The sequence below is a fragment of the Phaenicophaeus curvirostris genome, chromosome 1, assembly GCF_032191515.1.
Source record: "Phaenicophaeus curvirostris isolate KB17595 chromosome 1, BPBGC_Pcur_1.0, whole genome shotgun sequence".
Taxonomy (NCBI): Eukaryota; Metazoa; Chordata; class Aves; order Cuculiformes; family Cuculidae; genus Phaenicophaeus; species Phaenicophaeus curvirostris.
This window is the reverse complement of record NC_091392.1, coordinates 84,982,220-85,002,440: the sequence shown is the minus strand read 5'-3', so window position 1 is coordinate 85,002,440 and position 20,221 is coordinate 84,982,220. Positions and strand designations below refer to the sequence as shown.

Genomic DNA, 20,221 nt, shown 5'->3' with positions numbered 1-20,221 from the left:
CCCTCTTGTAAGAAATCCAGGACATAAGATAAACTCCAAACTCACATAACACTTCCTAAAAGAAATGTAACGGTTCCTAGAAGTTCTCAGTAATTCAAATCCCTTAGCTGACACAGTTCAAGACAATTTGAAGCAGGAGAGCCTTCAGTCAATAGGCTATATGGAATACACATACCAACCATGTTACTATTTACCATTCAAATGTATTTTCCTGAGACAATAAAAGCTGGGCTCAGGGGAGGGAAGTAATCTTTTATTATAATCTGCCATCAGTATCGTGAATTCCTCTGCATGTGTCATACTGAAAAATTTCTTTTGTCCAAAGAAGACTTATTTACACATAATATTAAATATTTCTGAATCTGCTGATGTGACTATAGCACAGTACGATCAATCATTTTGAAAGAATACAAGGAAGGCACTGAGCTGACTGAAACAACTTCTTGCAGGTAACACCTGCAGTGTGTTGAAAGGCAGTTTAGTTTCCACCTTCAGACTTCATCTAGTTTCATTTTTCCTCTCAGAACCTCTTCCCAACCATGATGTCACAAGATCACTTGCTTAAACATTATCCTTCATTGGTTAATTAATGACTCACAATTCAAATTGAGCTTAAGGGCTTATGTAAATCAGTATCTGAGCAGAGCTCCACATAGAGCTTATGTATCCACAAAGCAGACTGTGAAACTTAAGCTAAGCAAATGAATCACCTTCATTAATCAATGAAGACTATACCAACATGTATTCCAAAGAATTAAAAAAAATGAAAGTGGATGTGATGACTCCTTCTGCCCCTGAGTTCTGTTCAAAAAAATCTACTAACATAAGGATAGGACGCTTTCACTATTGAACAATACGGAGCAAATAGGTATGCTGTTCATATACTAAATAGCTGCCTTTCCATTGTGAGAACATTTCTTAAAGCAGAAGCAATGACTGCTTGTGCACTTGAAAAATATGCTGCCACTTGTATGAGTGAGCCTGGTTTTGCCAAATCACAACACAGCTTGATCTGGTTAGTTAGAAACATCCATTGCAAGAAGGATATTCTGTCTGTTCTTTAAACCTCCCTCTACAGAAAATGTGCAACCTGAGGGCATATCTTAACTGCTCTAGCCTCAGCAATGCAAAATGAGAACTTTTTAAGACGTGTACAGAGTATGTGTCTTAGTGCTGTAAGTACTTAAAAAATGTTTTTCTAGGGAAATACAAACAGGTGAATAACATAGTTTAAGCAAAAAATGAGAAAACACATAAAAATTCGGATGACTTTTGACCTTGGCTTTACTAAAGAGCTTTCACTAGAGATCATTTCACATGTACCTCCTTGTGGCTTCTGAAACACATAAGTGCTATCAAAATGAACTGCTTTAAGGGAAGACAAAATACAATATCAATATCCAGTGATTTCAAAGATCAGTCATTAGAATTGCTTTCTCAGGAAGAAGGATTTTTATGCATAGGGAAGGTTTTCTCATGTGACCCTTCAGATACCTGTATCCTTTTAACGGTTTGGCTGGGAGGATATAGTTGAAATAGCCCTTAAGTAATTACTGAAGAACTACAGAACCCAGACATTTTTTTTAAGAGAGGACAGGCCAGTCTGATGTGACCTCTGCTTACAAGAGGAGATGTATTGCTATGATCAAATCTTGAAATGTTTACATTTCAGTGGTATGAATCTGCCCAGCAAGTCTTTCCATTGTGGAAAAGAATGCTATGCTTCCAAGAAATAAATTGTCTCCAGTAATTCAGCCAACTGGATCCACATAACGAACAGTACAAAGCTAAGGGATTTAGTCACGCTTCCCTAACATTGTATCTGGCTAGGAAGAGTAACCAATCAAAGAGGGAGCAAAAAGATTTAAAAAGCAAAGTTGTCTCATCAACTCTTGTGCTGGCAGAATTCCTCCAGTTACAACTTGCCAGAGTTTCCTAAGCCACCTCAGAACTTGTGGGCCAGGAAGCCCCGATGGCCTTGTAGGCTTGGCACTGCAAAACTCAGAGGCAGGATCTTTCCACCTTTGTCCAGCTTTGCAGCAGGGCTTTGGGCATTTTTCAATTTTTTTTTCCCCTTTGGTAACAAAGGATTTTGGGATTAGTTGCTCTGCTTGTGAAAAAATCTCGACTCTATTGTTCTTAATAATCATTTATGGTCACCTGACATTTCTAAAAGCAACAAAACAGAGAAAAGCATTTCCTTTGGCTACTACAGAGGGTTTATCTACCAATTTAAGGATAATATTCTTAAACATATAACATTGCTGTTTGCTGTAGTTACACATAGATTTCAACAAAATCTGCACAGAAGAAGCAGGAAATTTCATACCAAGTTGCATGCGTGCAGGAAATCAAGGAAGCAAAGCCAAGGTCTTGCCAGTGTTCTAAAGCAGGTTTTAAATAGATAGATGAATTTCAAAAGGTATCAAGCTTCTTTCCTAAAACATACATTGTCTTCAATTTTGAGTTTTATAAATGTCCTCAGGGCAAATAATTACAGCTAACAGTAATTGAATAATAAAACATGCCGAGGGCATTACTTCTAGAGTCCTAGAATTAGGACTATGAGAAAGAGTCACTATGTTGAAGTGGAAATAAAGATAAGCTTGTTCAATTATATCATGTAAATAATAGAACCTGACCTCTCATCTTTTTAGGAGCTCCTGCAGGCACATTTCAGCATTTAGATATCCCAGGACTCCCTAGCCTTAGAGAGGTCCCTGGAAAGAAATACTGAACTAAGCGTTTAGAAACTGATTACAAACACCTACAATTTCTGGGACTGACTGGTTCATAGGAGCAACAGTTCAGTCTCATGACACTAATAAATTCCAAATGGAAGGCACATAATTTCATAACTCAAACGTCCAGACATGCAACTATTGACTGAGTAGTGGCTTCGGATGCTCTGACAATAGTAAAGGCAGATGCAAAGACATAGTGGCATGTCTTTATTCCAAGTGATATCTTATTAGTTTAGATGGCTTAGGTTTCCTATATTTGAAATAAAAACCCCTTTGCTGTTACCTGAGGCTTAGAACTGTCTACCTGATCACATACATGCCTCTAATGCAACTAGGATGACCTAGCTCATTAAAACATCAGTACTGGACTGGCATATGGAACACAGAACTAGGCAAGAACTTTGCTGGTCTGGAAAGGCAGCTGAAACCAAATAAATGCTTTTTTCTTTTGTCAGGAAATTTTCTTTTGTTTCCATTTGGCCAAGTTACAAGAAGGCATTTGCAATTGATATTTTACTCTTTTGGATATTGATGCTAGCAAGGCAACTGCCTGTCCCAGCAATTCAGCAAGCATTAAGAAGTCCATTAGTGAAAGGCATTACAAAGTCAAAATTAAAGTGAGCAGGACAGGTAGAAGCTCACGTAGGTTTTTCTCAGTGAGTTCTAGTAAAATCTTCAAGATATAGGAAATCCTGGAATACCTTAACATTATCTAGGAGGAATGGGGACAACTCAAACTTGCAGTTCATCTAAAGATGACAAAGTCTTGTGGCTGGGGGTGTGATAATGTCTGTATGGAATAGCCTGGCATGGGCATAAATTGACCCTATTCAGTTGGCAGCAGAGCAAACTGAATTGTTTGTAAAGGTCTCCTGTAAGGTGAGTACATCTAACCTCAGCTGATATGCAGACACTAGTGGTCTAACTAAGGCTCATTCATATTGATACACACAAATTGCTGAAGATAAGGGTGTCATGAAACTTGCTAAACCTAAGTTAACAGATTTTTTCCTTAACATCCTTTTAAGTAAACTGACCTAAATACTTGCACCCAGGAGACAGAGTAGCTAAACTCACCCCAGAAGATATGACAATAAATATCTCAGGTAAATGTACCACCTCATGCAGTGGGATGGCTTATGAAACACTATATTCTGTACTATTATGACCCCGATAGGAGCTTAGTAGCGGATACAACAGAGCTGAAAACAAATAAGTAGATAGCACCCACAGTAGGATTTAAAGTTCCTTATGGTTTCCTGGAGCCAATACCTCCCTAAAAGGCATCTTCATTTAATGACAGTTCCCAACTCTTTCTTGAGCGTTAATCCTCTTCATATCCGTACTGTGTAAGGGCCAAATCCATCTGCACAACAAAATTCTCTTAACTTACATCCAGACAATAGCCCTTGCCAAAGGCTGACTGAAGAACTATTCCATTTTACTATGACATTTGAGACTGCTCTGAAGTGGAATGAAAAAGAAAACTAAATCTTTCTGTCCTTCTGACCATTCAGCATGGCTGCCAAAGTTGTTTATACTGTCAGCCCCCCTCATCAAAACAATAACACCAGACAAGTTTTGGCTCCTGAACTGTTCCATTTTACAATGACTTTTAAAATTTATTTTGCTCTACAGCAAAATGAAAACAAAATCCTTCTAGCTTTTATTACAAATTAGAATTCTATTGACGTACATTTTTAGACTAAGAAGGCTGAATTTTAGTATGACTGTCTCTACTTTTGCGAAAGTCTGCTCTTAATCACAGTCTTTCTGATGATGTTTTCTCAAAATCTATACAGAAAAGTATTTTAGGTTTAATTATATGTTTCCATAAGAAACCAAAAGGCTTCTCTAAAAGTATTCCTGACTAGCATTTTCTAAAACTTGTTTCTTCAGTGACACATATCCAGGGTACTAACCAGCTTTTGATTTCCTCCAGATGTCACAAGACTCACAACAGCTTGTACCTTCTTGGGTGAAAATACTCCTTGCCACAAGTGTTATGTCTGTGACATCAAGCATTTTCTTTCCACATCAAGCAAACTCCTCAAATTTTGATTTTTCTGCCTAGAAATTGACTATAACATCCTTAACACAAAACAAATGCATTCTTCTTGTCTCCAGTGGTGCCCTCCTTTTTTTTTTTTTTTTTTCTTGTTCTAGACAAGGTTGAGAGACTCTAGAAAAAAGTTGTAATAGAAAACAGGTAATAGAAAGGTATGAGGTATTTAAGACCTACTGAAGAGAGAACAACAAAGTTATTTACAAACAGAATAGCTATTCTTAACTAGTTTCTTGAGTGAAATTCATGTCATTGGGGTGAGGGATGAACAAAATATGGTACCTTGGAATAAACATGCACATATGTATTTTAATACATATTAAGTACATTTATTATCTAATTGCATTTAATATAATCTTATATAATAAAATACAGGTGTAAAAATTTTTCATATGTGAACTTCCATAATACAGCAAAAGCAACCTATCCCAGGAACTACATGCTCAATATCAATTTAAATTGGACCTTCTCTTTACACCATAATGTGACAAGCACTTCCAAAAGTCTAACCTGCAGCAACTGTCAAGTCATAAGTCTACATTCCGCAAACTTGTAGCAAAGCATTACTTCACAGAAATGCTTAAAGAGTGCATTTAATCCCTTGTTTCCTGGCTAAATTAATTCATGTTTTTCCTATTTCAGTTTGTTTATTGCTATGTTTTCCTATCCTACAGGAGTTCTTAATATCGGGTTATCTGTTTTGTGTTGGAAGGTACAGGAGAGGAATGTTTCCTTTACACGTAAAAAAGTCTTCTGCCTCTGCTACAGCCTTTTGCTACTTAAGGCAAGAAGTACTATGAACATTACACGATTTTTCAAGGATTCCGACAGCACAATCTAAGGGGCAAAAAATACAAATGAATGAAAAAAGCCCGTGTGCCATATAAATACTTTTAAAACAATGCAAGTGCCTATATCTAACCTTTCAGTCCTCAAAATAAGCTGTACAAATCCCGAAATAAGATTTATACGCAAGCACTCAATTGAAAGGGATTTTGATGGCAAAACTGTATATTGTGCATAGCAGTAAAGGGGTTTAATTTGGGGATCTCTTTGGTTTGTTTGTTGAAACTGCACAATGAGGTTGATACCACAATATGCCTGGTGATACGGGTTGACCGTTAAGTATATTTTGACTCAGACAGTAAAACTGGCACTTCTCCCACTTTTATCAGTCCTGAAATTTGAAGTATCTGAGTTGAAACTCCTTCCCTGTTATCAAGGATGTATAATAAAGTGAGGTTTTGTATAAGAATCATCGGTCATGCAGATCTAGAAGCAAGTCAGCAGGCGAATCAAACAGGTTCAGTGTTCAGCAACAAGGACAAGAAGCAGAACAATTTTTAATCAAAATTCTATATTCTCTTCTGTTTAAATATTAACAGGTTCTGCATGTGACATGAAATTAATGTCTTCTGGCTTGTCACAAGCAAGAGTCAAACAGAGATAATTCAGCACAACCCAATGTGTAACGACATCCTGGACAGCCTGATTTTAATGTCCTCACTATTTCAGATTTAAGGAAGAAAAGCAAGAAAAACAAGGGAAACACAACGTATACCAGCAGAGATAAGGACAACAACATATTTACTTTTTAAAAAAACTATAGCAGAAAAAAATAATATTGTTAACATGGCATTGGTCTGGTATTAAACGGAAACAATAGTCACTAAAGATGCAGGAAAAGTAGGGCTAATCAGTGATTCCTCTGCTCTCTATTTAGAAAAATCCCAGCTAATACGGATCTCTTGGAGAAGAAAGGCAGTTTTAAACTAAATAAAAAAAAGTTAATGACGCAACCAATGCTTTAAAAAAAAAAAAAGAGAAACTAAAATAACTTATGTATTTTAAGTACTGGCAATGTAAGGCTGATCATTGCAGAATAACAGAGGAGCTGATACTTCTTCCTTAACTTCATAAGAGAGGATTCAATGAACAACAAATAAAAAGGAAAGTAAAATAATTATCACCATTTCAGTTTTGTTCTTACCAATACCCTAATTATTCTTTGACTACTGATTTAGAAATAAGCATTCTACAGTCAATAAAGCAGTGATAAAGATTAAAACTCATTAACTGACAGATTTAAATACACAGTTATTAAGAATTATCATCAAACAGGTGAGTTTCTTATTAGGTCTGAAGCATAAAACATATTTAAGCTGCTCTATTTAAAATTTTGTCAGCGATCAGGGAAAAGACAAAGCCTTCAGTTATAAAATTTGCAGAACACTAAAACCATGGTAGCTATAAAGAACATAGTGGGAAACCAATTAACACAAAGAAATTTTGTTAATGTCATTATTTTAGAGCAAGAAAGCACTATGATTTGATTTTGTTAAATTACAAGACTTAAATATCAGAAGAAAGAAAACAGGCTAAATTTACAGGATGGAGAACCTATAAAGTGGTAACTTTGGGGAGGACTCATTGGTCAAGGGTGAACCAATCAATCCAGAATCAGCTCTCAGTGTAAGGCAGCAGCCAAGGTAATTTACACAGTCCTCAGACTTGTATACAATGAACTATTAAATAGGAGTACATGCATTATGTTATGTTTTTATTTGATATGTATTCAAAAAAAACCACTAAGTCCATTTGAAGTCCACAATTAAATAAAAATAGGGAATTGTAAATGTTTGTTAGAGAAGATCTACAGAAATTATTAAGGAATTGGGGAAAAAAACCATGAAGGAATTTATTACATATTGCTAAATGAAGAGAAAAATTAAGGGCTAATTTGAACACAATCTCAAAGTTTCTACACAGAGAAAATTAATTGCAAGATTTTATTTAATTTGGTGAATATGGCTGTAATCTGTACATTGAAGCATACATTTACACTGAAACTAGAAGTAACTTTTATGAGGAAAAGTTCCCCCTAGATACAAATCAAGTTGTAGCAGATTCTCAATTGCTTTCAGTCAATTACAAAAACCCTTCCAATCTCTTCATTTTAAAAATTTCAACGCATGGATTATTGTTGAAAAAAATACTGTGACTGGTGGTCCAGGTCACAATAGTCTCTTTTGCCAATCAGATCTATCTATCTACTAATTTCACAGAGTATAAACCAAACTGCTGATAGCAGCATTGGTGACTGGTAAGAAAGCCAACTCTTGTCCTACATTGTCTACACATTTTCTCGTCAGCAGCCTTTCTCACCAAGAAAGAATAAACAAAACAATGCAGTGATCTTATTTGGTGTATTTATATATACTTATTTTTGTAGCATTCACTATAGTCTTTTGGGAAAACAGATTACATTTACATTTAAAAAACAAGTCCAAAGTTTTCACACCTGGCCAGAAAAGTTCTCTCAGAGAAGTGCCATAATTCCCATTTAAATCCTGTTGTAAGCCAGGACAGTGTAAGCCTTAACAATGTAAGCCTAATATATGAGGCATTTAAGTACCAAACACTTCTTAGCCTAGACTAAGAAGAACACAGAGAACATGGGGGCTTAACTAGAGATGAAGGGAGAAGGCAAATCTTCTTTTCAAAGCTCTGTGTCTTACAGGGGGAGGAAAAAGGCAACACTGAAGACAGGGTGCAGGATTAAACAAAAAAATTATTTGTAGGAAACTTTCAATTACATCAAACACTTTCACTACATTTGAGGTCCAAAGCCTAGACAGTCCATTTACTTTTTCCTTCCCCAAATAAATGCTTTATCTAACCACTTCCTTCCCTCATGTCCTGCAACTGATGGGTTTTGCAGCTATCACTTCCCTGTGTAACAGCATCTTCCATTGTGTCCATCTTTTCTCCTTCAAGCATGCTTCCACTCTTTCCCAGAACACCATTATAGGCATTGCTCAGCAATATTGTAGGTTCGGTTCCAGACCACCACAACAAAGTGAATATCTCAACAAAGCAAGTCACAGATTTTTTGGTATAGTGTATATAAAAGATATGTATACACAGTATAGTGTAATCATAAAGTGTGCAATAGCATTAGGTCTAAAAATCCCATGTATGTACCTTAATTAAAAAATATTTTATTGCTAAGAAATGGAGCAATAAAATGCACAATACCTGTGAAGCGCTATAAAGAGAAGCACAATAAAATGAGGTATGCCTCTACAGAGCCCAGCAGAAGATGAATTTACTCCTTAGGTTTGTTTTTATATACCTGCCATGCCTAGGAGCTTTTCTAACTTGCTTTCACCCACACCTGTCCTCAAGGAATCATAAACCTAGTGAGGATTTCTGGAGGACAGCACACACTGCTCATGCTGCCTCCCATCCTTAAAAACCTTGAGACACCAGTAGGGTTAGCTACCCACACAGAGATTAACAGGTGGGAAACAATTATTTACAGCTGATTTTTTCCATCCAGTCCCATAGAATTCCAGGATGTGAATGGGCCAGTATTTAAATTAGGCCCCTAATTTGATGGTATTTTCCAGTTTGACAACTACAGGCAGAAGCCATGCTGCCAAAAAAGCAGAATTAATATATTAACTCTTAATAGGTAGTGAGTAAAGGCTATTATGTTTAATTGCAACCAAGCCTTTTTGGTTATATGGGATGGCTGGTCCAGGAGATGAGTCACGTGGCGTGGCTTGTCCAGAAGATGAGTCAGAACAGTTTGAGGAAGGATGCTGCTGTTACAAGACTTCCATTTTGCTGGCTTCACAAGCACAAGGACAAATTTTGAAGGCGCTAGTCTCTGCTACTTGTGCTTTTTTCATCTTTCCACAAGTCTTAACCCCAAGCATCTCAGTTTATCTGAGAGAATCACAAAATTATTCCAAACCTCTCCCTGCCATCCCTCTCTCTCTCTCTCACAGCCACATCACTTATTCAACTGTCCATTGTCAGCAACACCATGTATCTACTTCCAGTCTTATGAAGGGACCACACGAGGCTCCATCTTCTTTCAAAATCTTTTCTCACTATGGTACCATTTTGCAGCTGCAGCTCATTCAGTTACAAGTATGGGACAAGAATCCTCAAAATTTCCTGGATAATGTAAAGGCAACTTTCCTGACCCTGTCCTGATGAGTCCAACAAAACTGGAAAACAACTCTCACAAGAAAAAAATGTCCTTCTATCCACACAGCCCTTGAACTAAATCTCACCAGAATTTTCAAGGAAAAAACGAAAACATTAGGCTTGAATAGATTTTCAAAATCCAAAATTTGGAAATTAAAACACTATCATACTCAGTAGCAGAAAAGCACCTTAATTACACGTGACATTAGCAACCTTAACAAAAAGTTGAAAAGCAAATGGTTACATAAACTATATGATACATGCTTTGCTTATAAAATGCATCTATTTTATTCTAATATACTGTAGTTTTAGATATTATCTATTAGAAAATCAGTACAGGATAAAGTAATGTGATTCATTATTAAATCAGTAGATATTTCACAGGAAGTGTAACACTTTCCCTTCCATAAATAAAGAAAAAAAATAATTTCCAGGGCATTTTTATGAGACATCCTAACAACATTTAATTAAGTGCTGGAACTAGCACAAAGTTACAAATCAGGACTCCTACTCCCATTAAGTCACTTAAGAGACAGAAAAGGTGTTAAGACACCTAATTGTCCTAGATTTGGCAATCTTTTAGCTACATATTCATGAACATTGCCTTGATTCTCTTCACTTTGTCCAATAAGAATCACAGGAAATGCAACACAGTAAGATGATAGAAACCTTGAAGGGAAATGATTTAGAATAGACAAAAGTAATTATTATAATATGATGTATAACTAGCTTGCAATATATGAAGGGCACTTTGTTAAAGTTTCTTGACTTAAAGCAAGTACTGCAGACTGCTGCACTGAAATTTATTAAACTCTCCTGCATTTCAGTAGACCCAGTGTGCAAGACCAATGACATAGGTAACAAAGTTACTATTAATACAATTAATAACCACATTATTATGCCTGTCATCAGTCCAAAATTCACACACATGTATATGTCATATGTCCAAAGATCATTAAATGTCAGGAATCTCTTTTACAGTCTCCCTTGAAATGAAAATGCACTGATGGAAACACTAGTGTGTTGAATCCTACCACAGAAGAGAACTGTATGCAGCAAACGTAGAAATGCTCCTCTCAGGAGAGCATTTCACAACTCTGTGTTCTGTGCTAACCTCATACTTGTTTATCCTTACAGCAGTGAAAGCTTTTAATGCACAAACTGGACATGGACTTCAAGCAAATACTCGGGAGCAAATTCAGCCCAGAGAGGCAAGATTATAATGCTTGTGGCAACATGATCAATCTTTTAATTTGCTACAGCCAGAACGGAAACTGAGTCCAAGCAAAAGGTCAGAACAGGCATTTTATATTCTCTGTTAAAGGAGAGGAGGAAAAAAATGTCTTTAAGGAGTAAAGTAAGTAGCTAATGAGACACAGCACTGACAGATGGAATTTAATAAGGATCTCCTTCACAAGGAAAACTGCTCTTCATAATTAAATACAGCTATCTTACAAAGCTTCTGCTCAGAGCCAGACTTCAAAATCCTTCTGCCAGTAGGACTGAAGAGGTTTTACATCCCAGGTAATATAAGGGTGAGTTTGCCTTGGAGGCTAGTCCTAAATGAAGAGGGTTAATTGCATAAAATTCACAGTCATGTCAGTGGAAAATAATTCCAAAGGGACTTGTTCGGATAGTAGTCTGGCATTACTGAAAAACAGACCGCAACTAAAAAGACCTGTTATAAAGTCCACCAAACCCTGAGACGCATAAAAAGTTTATTAGTCACTACAGAACTAAAATGCAAACAAGATCTTTTCTTAGAGGTATCAAAAATTCTTTATGCTCCAGGTCTGTAGGGCCATAAACTCTACCTGAGAAAATTTTAAACAATCTTCTAATTAATCACAGCATTTTACAACCTCCCACAAGCTGTAAGTAAAACATTAACAAAGTAGGAAGAAGGAAGTCCTCTTTGTACTAAGCATTGTTCCTAACCCCACTGACATATCCCATTAGAGAAACCAGGTTAGAATTTAATATCAAACTCAGATTATAGTGGATACTAGGACACAGAGATGGTGTTTCATTTATGGGACTGCACTCCCATAAAGAAAGGTATAAGTCTAAATTACTGGGAGCCTCTGGGGGAGCAGAGTTTAATAGTTTATCTGTAATTTGTGACACCACCATCACAATATGACTGCATAATGTATTCTTAACCTAATAAAACTCATGTCCCTTAAAAGACATTGTGATTAGAAGTCCAACAGAACACTGTCGCTATCATAAAAAGAAAGCAGTATCTAGACTTCTGAGTGTTTCTATCAGCAACATCCAATAGATTTGCATTAACTCAAGTACACAAAACCATAATTACACAGCTGTATTTACTTCAACGCGAAAGAGCAATGACTCCGCAGTACATGTTTTAACCTACCTCATAGTACATAGGTACATCCTTAACCTTCTTTCCCTTTTGATTCCCAGATTCTCTGACCTGCAAGGAAATAAAGTATCATATGGTGAGGAGATAGTTTGCTTTGTTATTCCCTTTTGAAAACACTACACACAAACACTACACAACACTACTACATTCCAAAATAGCGAGGAATCATCTTACAGCACCCCTGTACCTTAGAGAGGATATTTTTGTGATCAGCATCTGGAAGAAAAGCCTGTAACAAAACCTCACTCTTTACAGGGAGCAGACCAGCTTATACAGTATGCTTTCCCCCTTTTTAACTCCTATGAATTAGTGTAATTTGCAAAACATCCACTGAGTAATTCAATTGAATACAAAATTTATAGCTACCAAAGAAGTTAGTATCTAGAAGTGAGATCTAGTGTTTGGTTTGTTATTAGAAGTTTCATTCTTAGAATACCTGTCTGAAAATGTCTTCACGTGTTACCACACTGAAGAGCTTCCGCTGTGGCACCTGCACAGCAAGCGACAGGGCCTTGGTGTGGATTTCATCCTCAGTTTTGGTCCCAACAACGAAAGCAATGCTAGGCTTCCAGTCATCCTATTTTCCAAAATAAAATATTTAAGGTATTAAAACACAAGCAAACAAAAGCACTTCTTCGCAGTTTCAAGGAGTAACCCTGTAGAGATGGTTACTCCCTTTAAGACGTATTCAACATTGCTGTATTAATCACACAGATAAACTGTATACAACCCCAAAAAGCACATGCTACTTTGTCACAATTCTTTCTGCCATCAGGTGGCAGCATTATGCCATGGAAAACACAAATGACTACTAACAAGGTCTACAAACTTCCAGCAGGCAAACGCTGCACCAGCATCACACAAAGATGAAATAACTTTTAAATTTCATTTCAGATTTGACAGCTGAGTAAGCAAACAAGAAGTGAATATTGAATATACATATAATATTGTTATCGAATATACATATTATTGCTGTCATTGACTATACATATTATTGTAATTATTTGCTGTAGAGGAATTAAACTAATTTCAGCTCCATCCCAAGAATTAGACAATGCTCAGATACTGTTTTCAAAAAATTGCAGCATTATTTGTATGATGTTTATGAGGGTATATTATGCATACCATGGTTCTTACTTGATTTTGCTGAGTATTCTGAACTAAGAAAGTATTCTAAGAAAGATCAATGGCAAGTTATATTCCAATACAATATCGACAAATGCAGAAACACCAGGAGTTTTCAAACATTTGCAGTAAAATACACATATTTTTATGGAAAAAATTCTGATTACAGCATTAAAGAAATTCAGAAAAAGAGAAGATTGGAACAAATTAATAATATATAGCCACAAAAGCTGCAAAATTATGTCATTTAAGCAACTTTTACTGGCTACACTTCTTTTCCATCTTTTCTGCTTTAACCTACTGGAATCCTTTTCACAAACCTAGTGGCTATATCTAGCACATCTACATCTCATTCCAGAGCACTCTCTATCAGCATCAGTGGTGCCTGAGTCATAAGCACTCCCAATAGTTGTGCTGTACACTCTTCAGGAATCACCAAACCATTTATTTTAACTGCACATCTGCATGTGTAAACTGCTCAATAAAGCTGCATAAAGGTAAATATGGAAAGAGCTTCAGTAAAATCTAGGTAGGCCCGGGACACAATAATGTTAATCAGGACCAGGCTAAGCAACGTCACATATCAGTCCAGTGTCCACCACAGCAGGGAAAAACTTTAAATACAAATTAAGGAGCAGACAGTAACCAGAATTCGGATAGAAATATTTTTGTATGCGTATATTATGCAAAGTCCTTGTGGAAAAGAGGAAAAAATCCTGAGTTGATGGTAAAGAGAAGGAAAGGAGCATTCCAAAAGAAGTTAGATTCAAATGGTAAAAGGAGACACTTCTTTTCCCAGTTTTACTCCATACTCTTTCATTTGTTCCTTCTCTTAGCTGAAAAAAGCCTACCTAAATGTTTGTAATTTGAGTAACTGATGATTTGAGATGGAAGAAAGTAGCAGTTGACATAAATTTTGAATTAGTAAAGGGTTGCATGAAGGGAAACAGTTTATCTTACTCTTGAGGTAACAAAGCATAACAAGACATTTTATGTTATGATGTGGTAGGACACAATAATACATACATGTCCCTTTTTTTTTATCACAGAATATTCAGAGAAATAAAAAGATGGAAAGATCACCTTGGTCACTAAGTGTATTCTTCTGAAACCACAAGTAGCTACACAGCAGATAACCTAATTCAAAAAGGCCCCTACAGTTCTACACATCATGAACTTCCTTGATGCTTTATAGCAGCACAAAATAAACCTTAGGTTTTTTAAATTACAAAACGCAGGAGAATGCAAGGATATCACTGATGCTTTAGGAGCATGCAAACATGATGAATTTGAGAGAGAAGAGTGTCCAGTTGACCTGGGACAGCAGGCACCACTAAGCAGAAAAGTGGTAGCAGCAATGGCCTGTGTGGTGACTGCACTAAGCACACTGAATTTGTTTCCCACCTTCTAGTTTTGAGGGGAGGATGGTGGATGATACCTCCTCCTGCCTAAAACTGCCAAGATAGCCCACAGCTAACTTAATTCCACAGAAGAATATGCAACTTGATACAATGTCTTTTGTGTAAAATTCAAACAGTACTGGAGATAGCCCATACCTCCCCAGCAGCAAAATACAGAAAAAAATATACCTTTGGTAAAAAAAGGTGCAATACCTGCGAATTGGAGCTAGATAAATACCAGAAATAGCTACACAGACTTTAAGAGGGAATAACGATCCAGAATTCTCAGAGTCACTAATAGCATACCATCTATTTCCAGACTGACCAATTTCAAAGCCTTCAATGATCACTTTTCAGAAAAGCTGAGTATTGAGAACAGCAACTGCAGTCAATAAGAACAGCAAATATGCAGTGTTAGTACATAGTTTAAGGTGTTTAATTGACTATGCTCTTTTCTGACCTTAGAAATCTATTTTTTTTAATATTACCCTTATATTATCAATACTGTAACAGTATCCTTAATGTTCAAGGCACTGAAAGGACAGAGAAGAAACAGACCCCACTTTTACAGCTCACCACCTAAAATCACAACATAAAAATGAGAAGGAAAAGTAGTAAAAAGTATATGGTTACTTTAAAAATATTTTCTCCCTCAATATACAACTGCTCCTCTACTTAGTTTAATTCTTTCAAATGTTATTGTAGAAGTGAGACCTGAGAAAGGATCAGAAAGAGGATAGATTAGTGACCCTGAGACTACCTCAAATGAGGTTCCCAGCTTAAAGAACAGGATAGAGAAAACTGTAAAAATAACTACTGGAAAAGTACGGAAACAGTCTCCGAAGACTGCCATTGAGAGTATAACACAAGCACTGTGAAGGAAGAAGACCAAAACGAGGGGAGTAGATAGCCCACAAAATCAACAACGCTGATTCAAGCATGAATGAGAAAACCCTGAAGCTGGAAATGTGACATTGGTAACTGAATACTCTTGCAACAATCTGATACAAGGTCCAAAAAAGAGGAGACCAGACCACCCCTCATAAGAAAACAAACAGGGATAATCATTGTCACAAATGACTCCCTCTTATCCCTGTTTTAAAACTCTTGGCTGTATCAAGGTTGAAATACAGCAAAATATCTCTCATATCCATCTATGTGGAAAGCTTGTATGTCCCTTGGCTGAAGGGGCTCCAATCCTAGCAAGATCCACCTAACCCTGAAAGCGCCGTCTAAACAGCTAGCAGTTTTCCAAAATCCTTGTTTTCACAAAACAGAGAAGATGCCTCTTCATCTGGTTTTGTTCTCAAGCCTCCATTTTATCCCAGCTGTTAACAACGAGTACACATAGCCTAAATATCTTACTTGTCACAGTAGCATTGGAATAGCACAGACACGCTAAAAAAATCTCTAACTCCAATTGACCTTGAAGAAAAACACAGATGTAGCCCACAAAGTTCTGTTTCATTTTTAATCATATCCTGGTTCTCTGCTTCATTTCCTAGACAAAAAATGGGCAGCTGTTCTAGACAAGACACCTGAAAAAAATCAGGTATGTTGTTTATTTTTGCAGTACCAGTTTCTAGATCTCTTTAGCCAGGGAAAGCATCAAGCAGGCACCTCACCCCACCCCCTTTCCAGGCAATTTGAGTATCTGTCATTTTGCATCAGCACTTATTCTTGTGGTATTTAATGGGTTTCTTTTGTTTGTTTTCTCTTAGGGCTACAACTAGGAGGTTAATTTTGTTACCATACAGTTTTAAATTTAACTGCAGTAGCTGAACAGAAACACCTGAAAACTTACACTCCAAACGCTTCGGCATCATACAGCAAGAGTGCTTTAATCTCCCGATTTTTCAGCAAAGCCTCAGAAGTAATGAGATTGATTAGTGATTTATCAACACTTAGGATGCTATTAGCTCTAGCATTCTTTGCTTTCAACAATGGGGGAGTTTGTAAATCAGCAAATACAGCCAACATTGCTAAGAAAGGTTGTTCATCAGCAATTTTGTAGTCCTAATGTAGTCACTGCGTAGAGCATCACTGCAAAGAAATCTACAAGTCCACTTTCATTATCTGCTGATTGACACACTCCCATATTACTAACGGATTCTGGTTTTAAGAGGCTGAGCTTTTGCCTATAACCTGGGCAGGTGAGAGAATATCAAAACTCAGTTTAATGTTAATTCCTCTCCAAAGAGCAAGCAGTGCAAATATTAATCAGAAGTAGAGCCTTTCTATGCAGAACATTTTAAATGGTTTTACAAGCATTAATTTCAGTCCAATCTGTAGGCCCTAAAATGCCAATAAAATGAAAGAAACTATACGGATGGAAATGCAGAGCAGAATGTGTCTTCCAGCTGCGATGCTGAGTTACACTAGCTCATAAGAAGATATAACAGATTCAAATTATTTCAGTTGTTAAGGGCTATATTTGCCCAGAATTAATATTTCACTTGGCAAATATTGCCCTTTAGCAACTTAAAGCATGCAAAGTTTAAAACTAAGAAATTTAATCTGTATTTTTCAATTTAATTCTGCAGTGAACTCAATCAAAATGTCCTGATAAATACCTGAAGGCAAACACAACTTGCAGCTTCATGTTCTTCAGTGTAGCACATTAGAAACAAAAAAAGATGTTTATAAAGTGGGGCTCTGCAAAATCCATATTTCCTCTGTGCATGTTTTTAAGTTGTCTGTTTGCCAGTTTTCACAGTGTGTTTAGTAAAAGCAATTATTTGGTTAGTAAATACCATTTAAATCAAATTTTAGTCACCACACTTGTCCATAAAATCTTAACACCACTGGTAAAATGACTCCTTTTCATAGATCAGACTAATAAAATATTGTAAGCCATAAACACATATTAAAATGTGAAATTTCATTGCTCAGTCTATCTGGTACAATTTAAAACCAGTTCTAGTAAATTCCCTTTGACTCCTGTGCAGAGAAAGAATACTCTCTAAGTTGATACAAGTAAAGGATTTAAAAATTCGTTGTATATTAATTACCAGGAGAGAAATTTATTTAATTGATAGGAGTTCCTGTCCTATCCCAAATAATTCAGGTTATCCCAAATAATTTCAGATTAATATAGTATATCACATACAATATTAAGAAGGGCTAAGAAATAATTCTGTGCAATGTGTCTGGTGAGACCTACAATTAAAGTTGCTGAACACTCTCTTTTACAGGCTGCTTTCAGCTCCTGACCTTTATGCATTGGTGTTTAAATCTTGTATACTATAAGATTACTGGAGTGGAGGGGGAATAAGAGAGAGGGCGGTGTGGTTAGACTATTTGCAGAATGATATTTGATTTTTAAAAATAATTTTTATCCTTTAATAAAAAAACCTCTATGCCATTAAGCAATTCAGATATTCAGTCTTGGAAAGGAAAGAACTAAAATTTGGCAGCATAGCCATACTTCTGTCAAAGATGTGCTTTTACAGAGGAGGTTTATTTACATTAAGTATACCCACATTTGGCCATACTTGATGAATCTTGATTCACACATGCTCAGAACGGCTTTTTTTTTTTTTTGCATTCGACAATTTTGTAGCAAGTATGCTCCTGCCCATTACTGTAAGAACTGAATAAGAGTTTTCCTTCAATAAGAAATTTCAACAGCTGCCCAGCATCACAGAAGCCTGAGTTCAAGCTAACTGACTGTAGCAGAGAGACAGTTTTTCCAATGTGCCCAAGGCTCTGCCTGCTAACAGCAAGACAGAGAAAGTAGAATTACCTTAACTGGAAAGAAAACGGTTGGACAACACCAGAATTAAGGAACCAAGGAGTCTTAATTCAGCCCCATGAGAACAGGCATTACGATACTCTTTAATTACGTGATCACCTATTTTTTTCTACAGAATTCTTGCCCCATTCAGTGAACTTACTCAACTTTTCTTTCCATCTGAGTCAATGTGTGGTCCTGAATAATCCTAATCCTAGTATTTCCTAGATACTGAGAATTTTATTTCCTACTTTTTACCTTATATTTAACAGATGCAATAAATTACTTGTAGAAGCAGCAGACAAAGCACTTTGTTCAGAGAATGCACTAGACAATATCCACAATGAACAACATACCTCACTGTAAAAGAAAATAAATCACTAATGGGCACCTTGCTAGCAAGCACAGGAGAAAGGTCAGGAACCAAATAGGTGATGGAGATTGAACTTCCACCCCTGGTCATGCTTGCAGGAGGTTCTCCTAGAGTCGGGACGAGGTTCACAAGCAAAAAAGGGCTCAAGCACCTTTGAACTCTACTGCAAATCTAATGTTTTGGTGATAAAGAGGAAACACAGCGTTAGAATAGCTTACTTCAAAAAGTGACTTTGTTTGGCCAGACTTTCACTATATGGTCACTACCAAATGAAAGTGAAAGCAAGTACTAAGTATTAAAGAGATTACTTTGGGACACCTGAGGCATTTTTGAGAAAACTGATTACCCTGTTTAAAAGCCTGCTCCTGAATTCAAGACTACTCATACTTACCAGAACTGCTGGCACATTAAGCAAACCAAACCAAACCAAAACTCAGCAACAAGAACAGAAAACACCCTCATATTTTTAACTAGGGCACAAAAGGAACCCACCAAACAAGGAAGCTGTGGAAGTCATTTGTCTCACTTGCAGAAGCAGCGCTACATAAACACACGCTACATAAATATTATTGTTTGCCGAACCACCCCCTATTTTGAAAACGAATTCTCTCTTGCATGCCAAGATTTATTAGAATTACATTGCTTACACAGAACCTGGAAACCTAAATATGTCTTCAGATCCTCACACGCTGTAAAAGAAGGGAAGGTTAGGGATAGAAAGGGGGGTTAAGGAGGAAAGGGTGGGGGGAAAAGGTGCCTTTTCGCTGCACACGCTCAAGGAGGAAAATTACAGCCTCACATTTTCAACGCTGCAGTTAATGCTGTGTCAGCACCTCCATCAAACCTCGCCGTTCAGCAGTTTATAACAAGCTCGCTCCGAGCCGAAACTTGGCACCGGGAGCCCCGCAAAGAAAACTGAGCAGGACCACCCCCCCTCCCCTTCCCCGGGATGCTGCTCAGCGGATGCTCGGGGGGGATGCAGGTCCCGGCGACCCCGCCAGCCCTATTTGCGGGCTGCCCCCCCCCGCCCCAGCCCCAGAAGCCGCCGCAGTCCCAGCCCGCTTTCACCTCCCCGAGGGGGGCGGCCACCAGCGCAGCCTCCCAGCTGCTGCCCGCGGCCGCCGCCGAGGCCTCCCCGCCGGCCCTCGCCCGCTTGGGAGCCATGGCGGACCGGGCGCGCGCGCGCCCACGCGTCGCCATGGCGACTGGTACCCGGGTCGGGCCCGGTCGGGGTGGGGATGCCCCGTCCTGGGCTCTCTCCTGGCTTCCCGGAGGGATGAAGGGCGGGGGTGGGGAGCAGCGGGGGCTGCCTCCCAGCCGCCTTGCATCGCTGTGCCTTTTCCGGGTTGGAAAAGACCTCTGAGATCGTCGAGTCCAACCGTACCTGCCTG

At 37.6% G+C, this 20,221-nt stretch overlaps 1 protein-coding gene across 1 annotated transcript in view; it reads right to left on the bottom strand.

Moving 5' to 3' along the window:
* The window catches only part of SPAG17 (sperm associated antigen 17), a 107,516-nt gene extending 87,509 nt beyond the window's left edge, over positions 1-20,007 (bottom strand). Inside the window, exons 1-3 of the mRNA XM_069866701.1 lie at positions 19,899-20,007; positions 12,636-12,776; positions 12,191-12,250 (exon numbers count right to left, since the gene is read on the bottom strand). Of these exons, the coding sequence (XP_069722802.1) occupies positions 12,191-12,250; positions 12,636-12,776; positions 19,899-19,994 (297 nt within the window). The 5' untranslated portion in view covers positions 19,995-20,007. The remainder of the gene's footprint in view (positions 1-12,190; positions 12,251-12,635; positions 12,777-19,898) is intronic.
* Between the last annotated feature and the right edge of the window lie 214 nt (positions 20,008-20,221).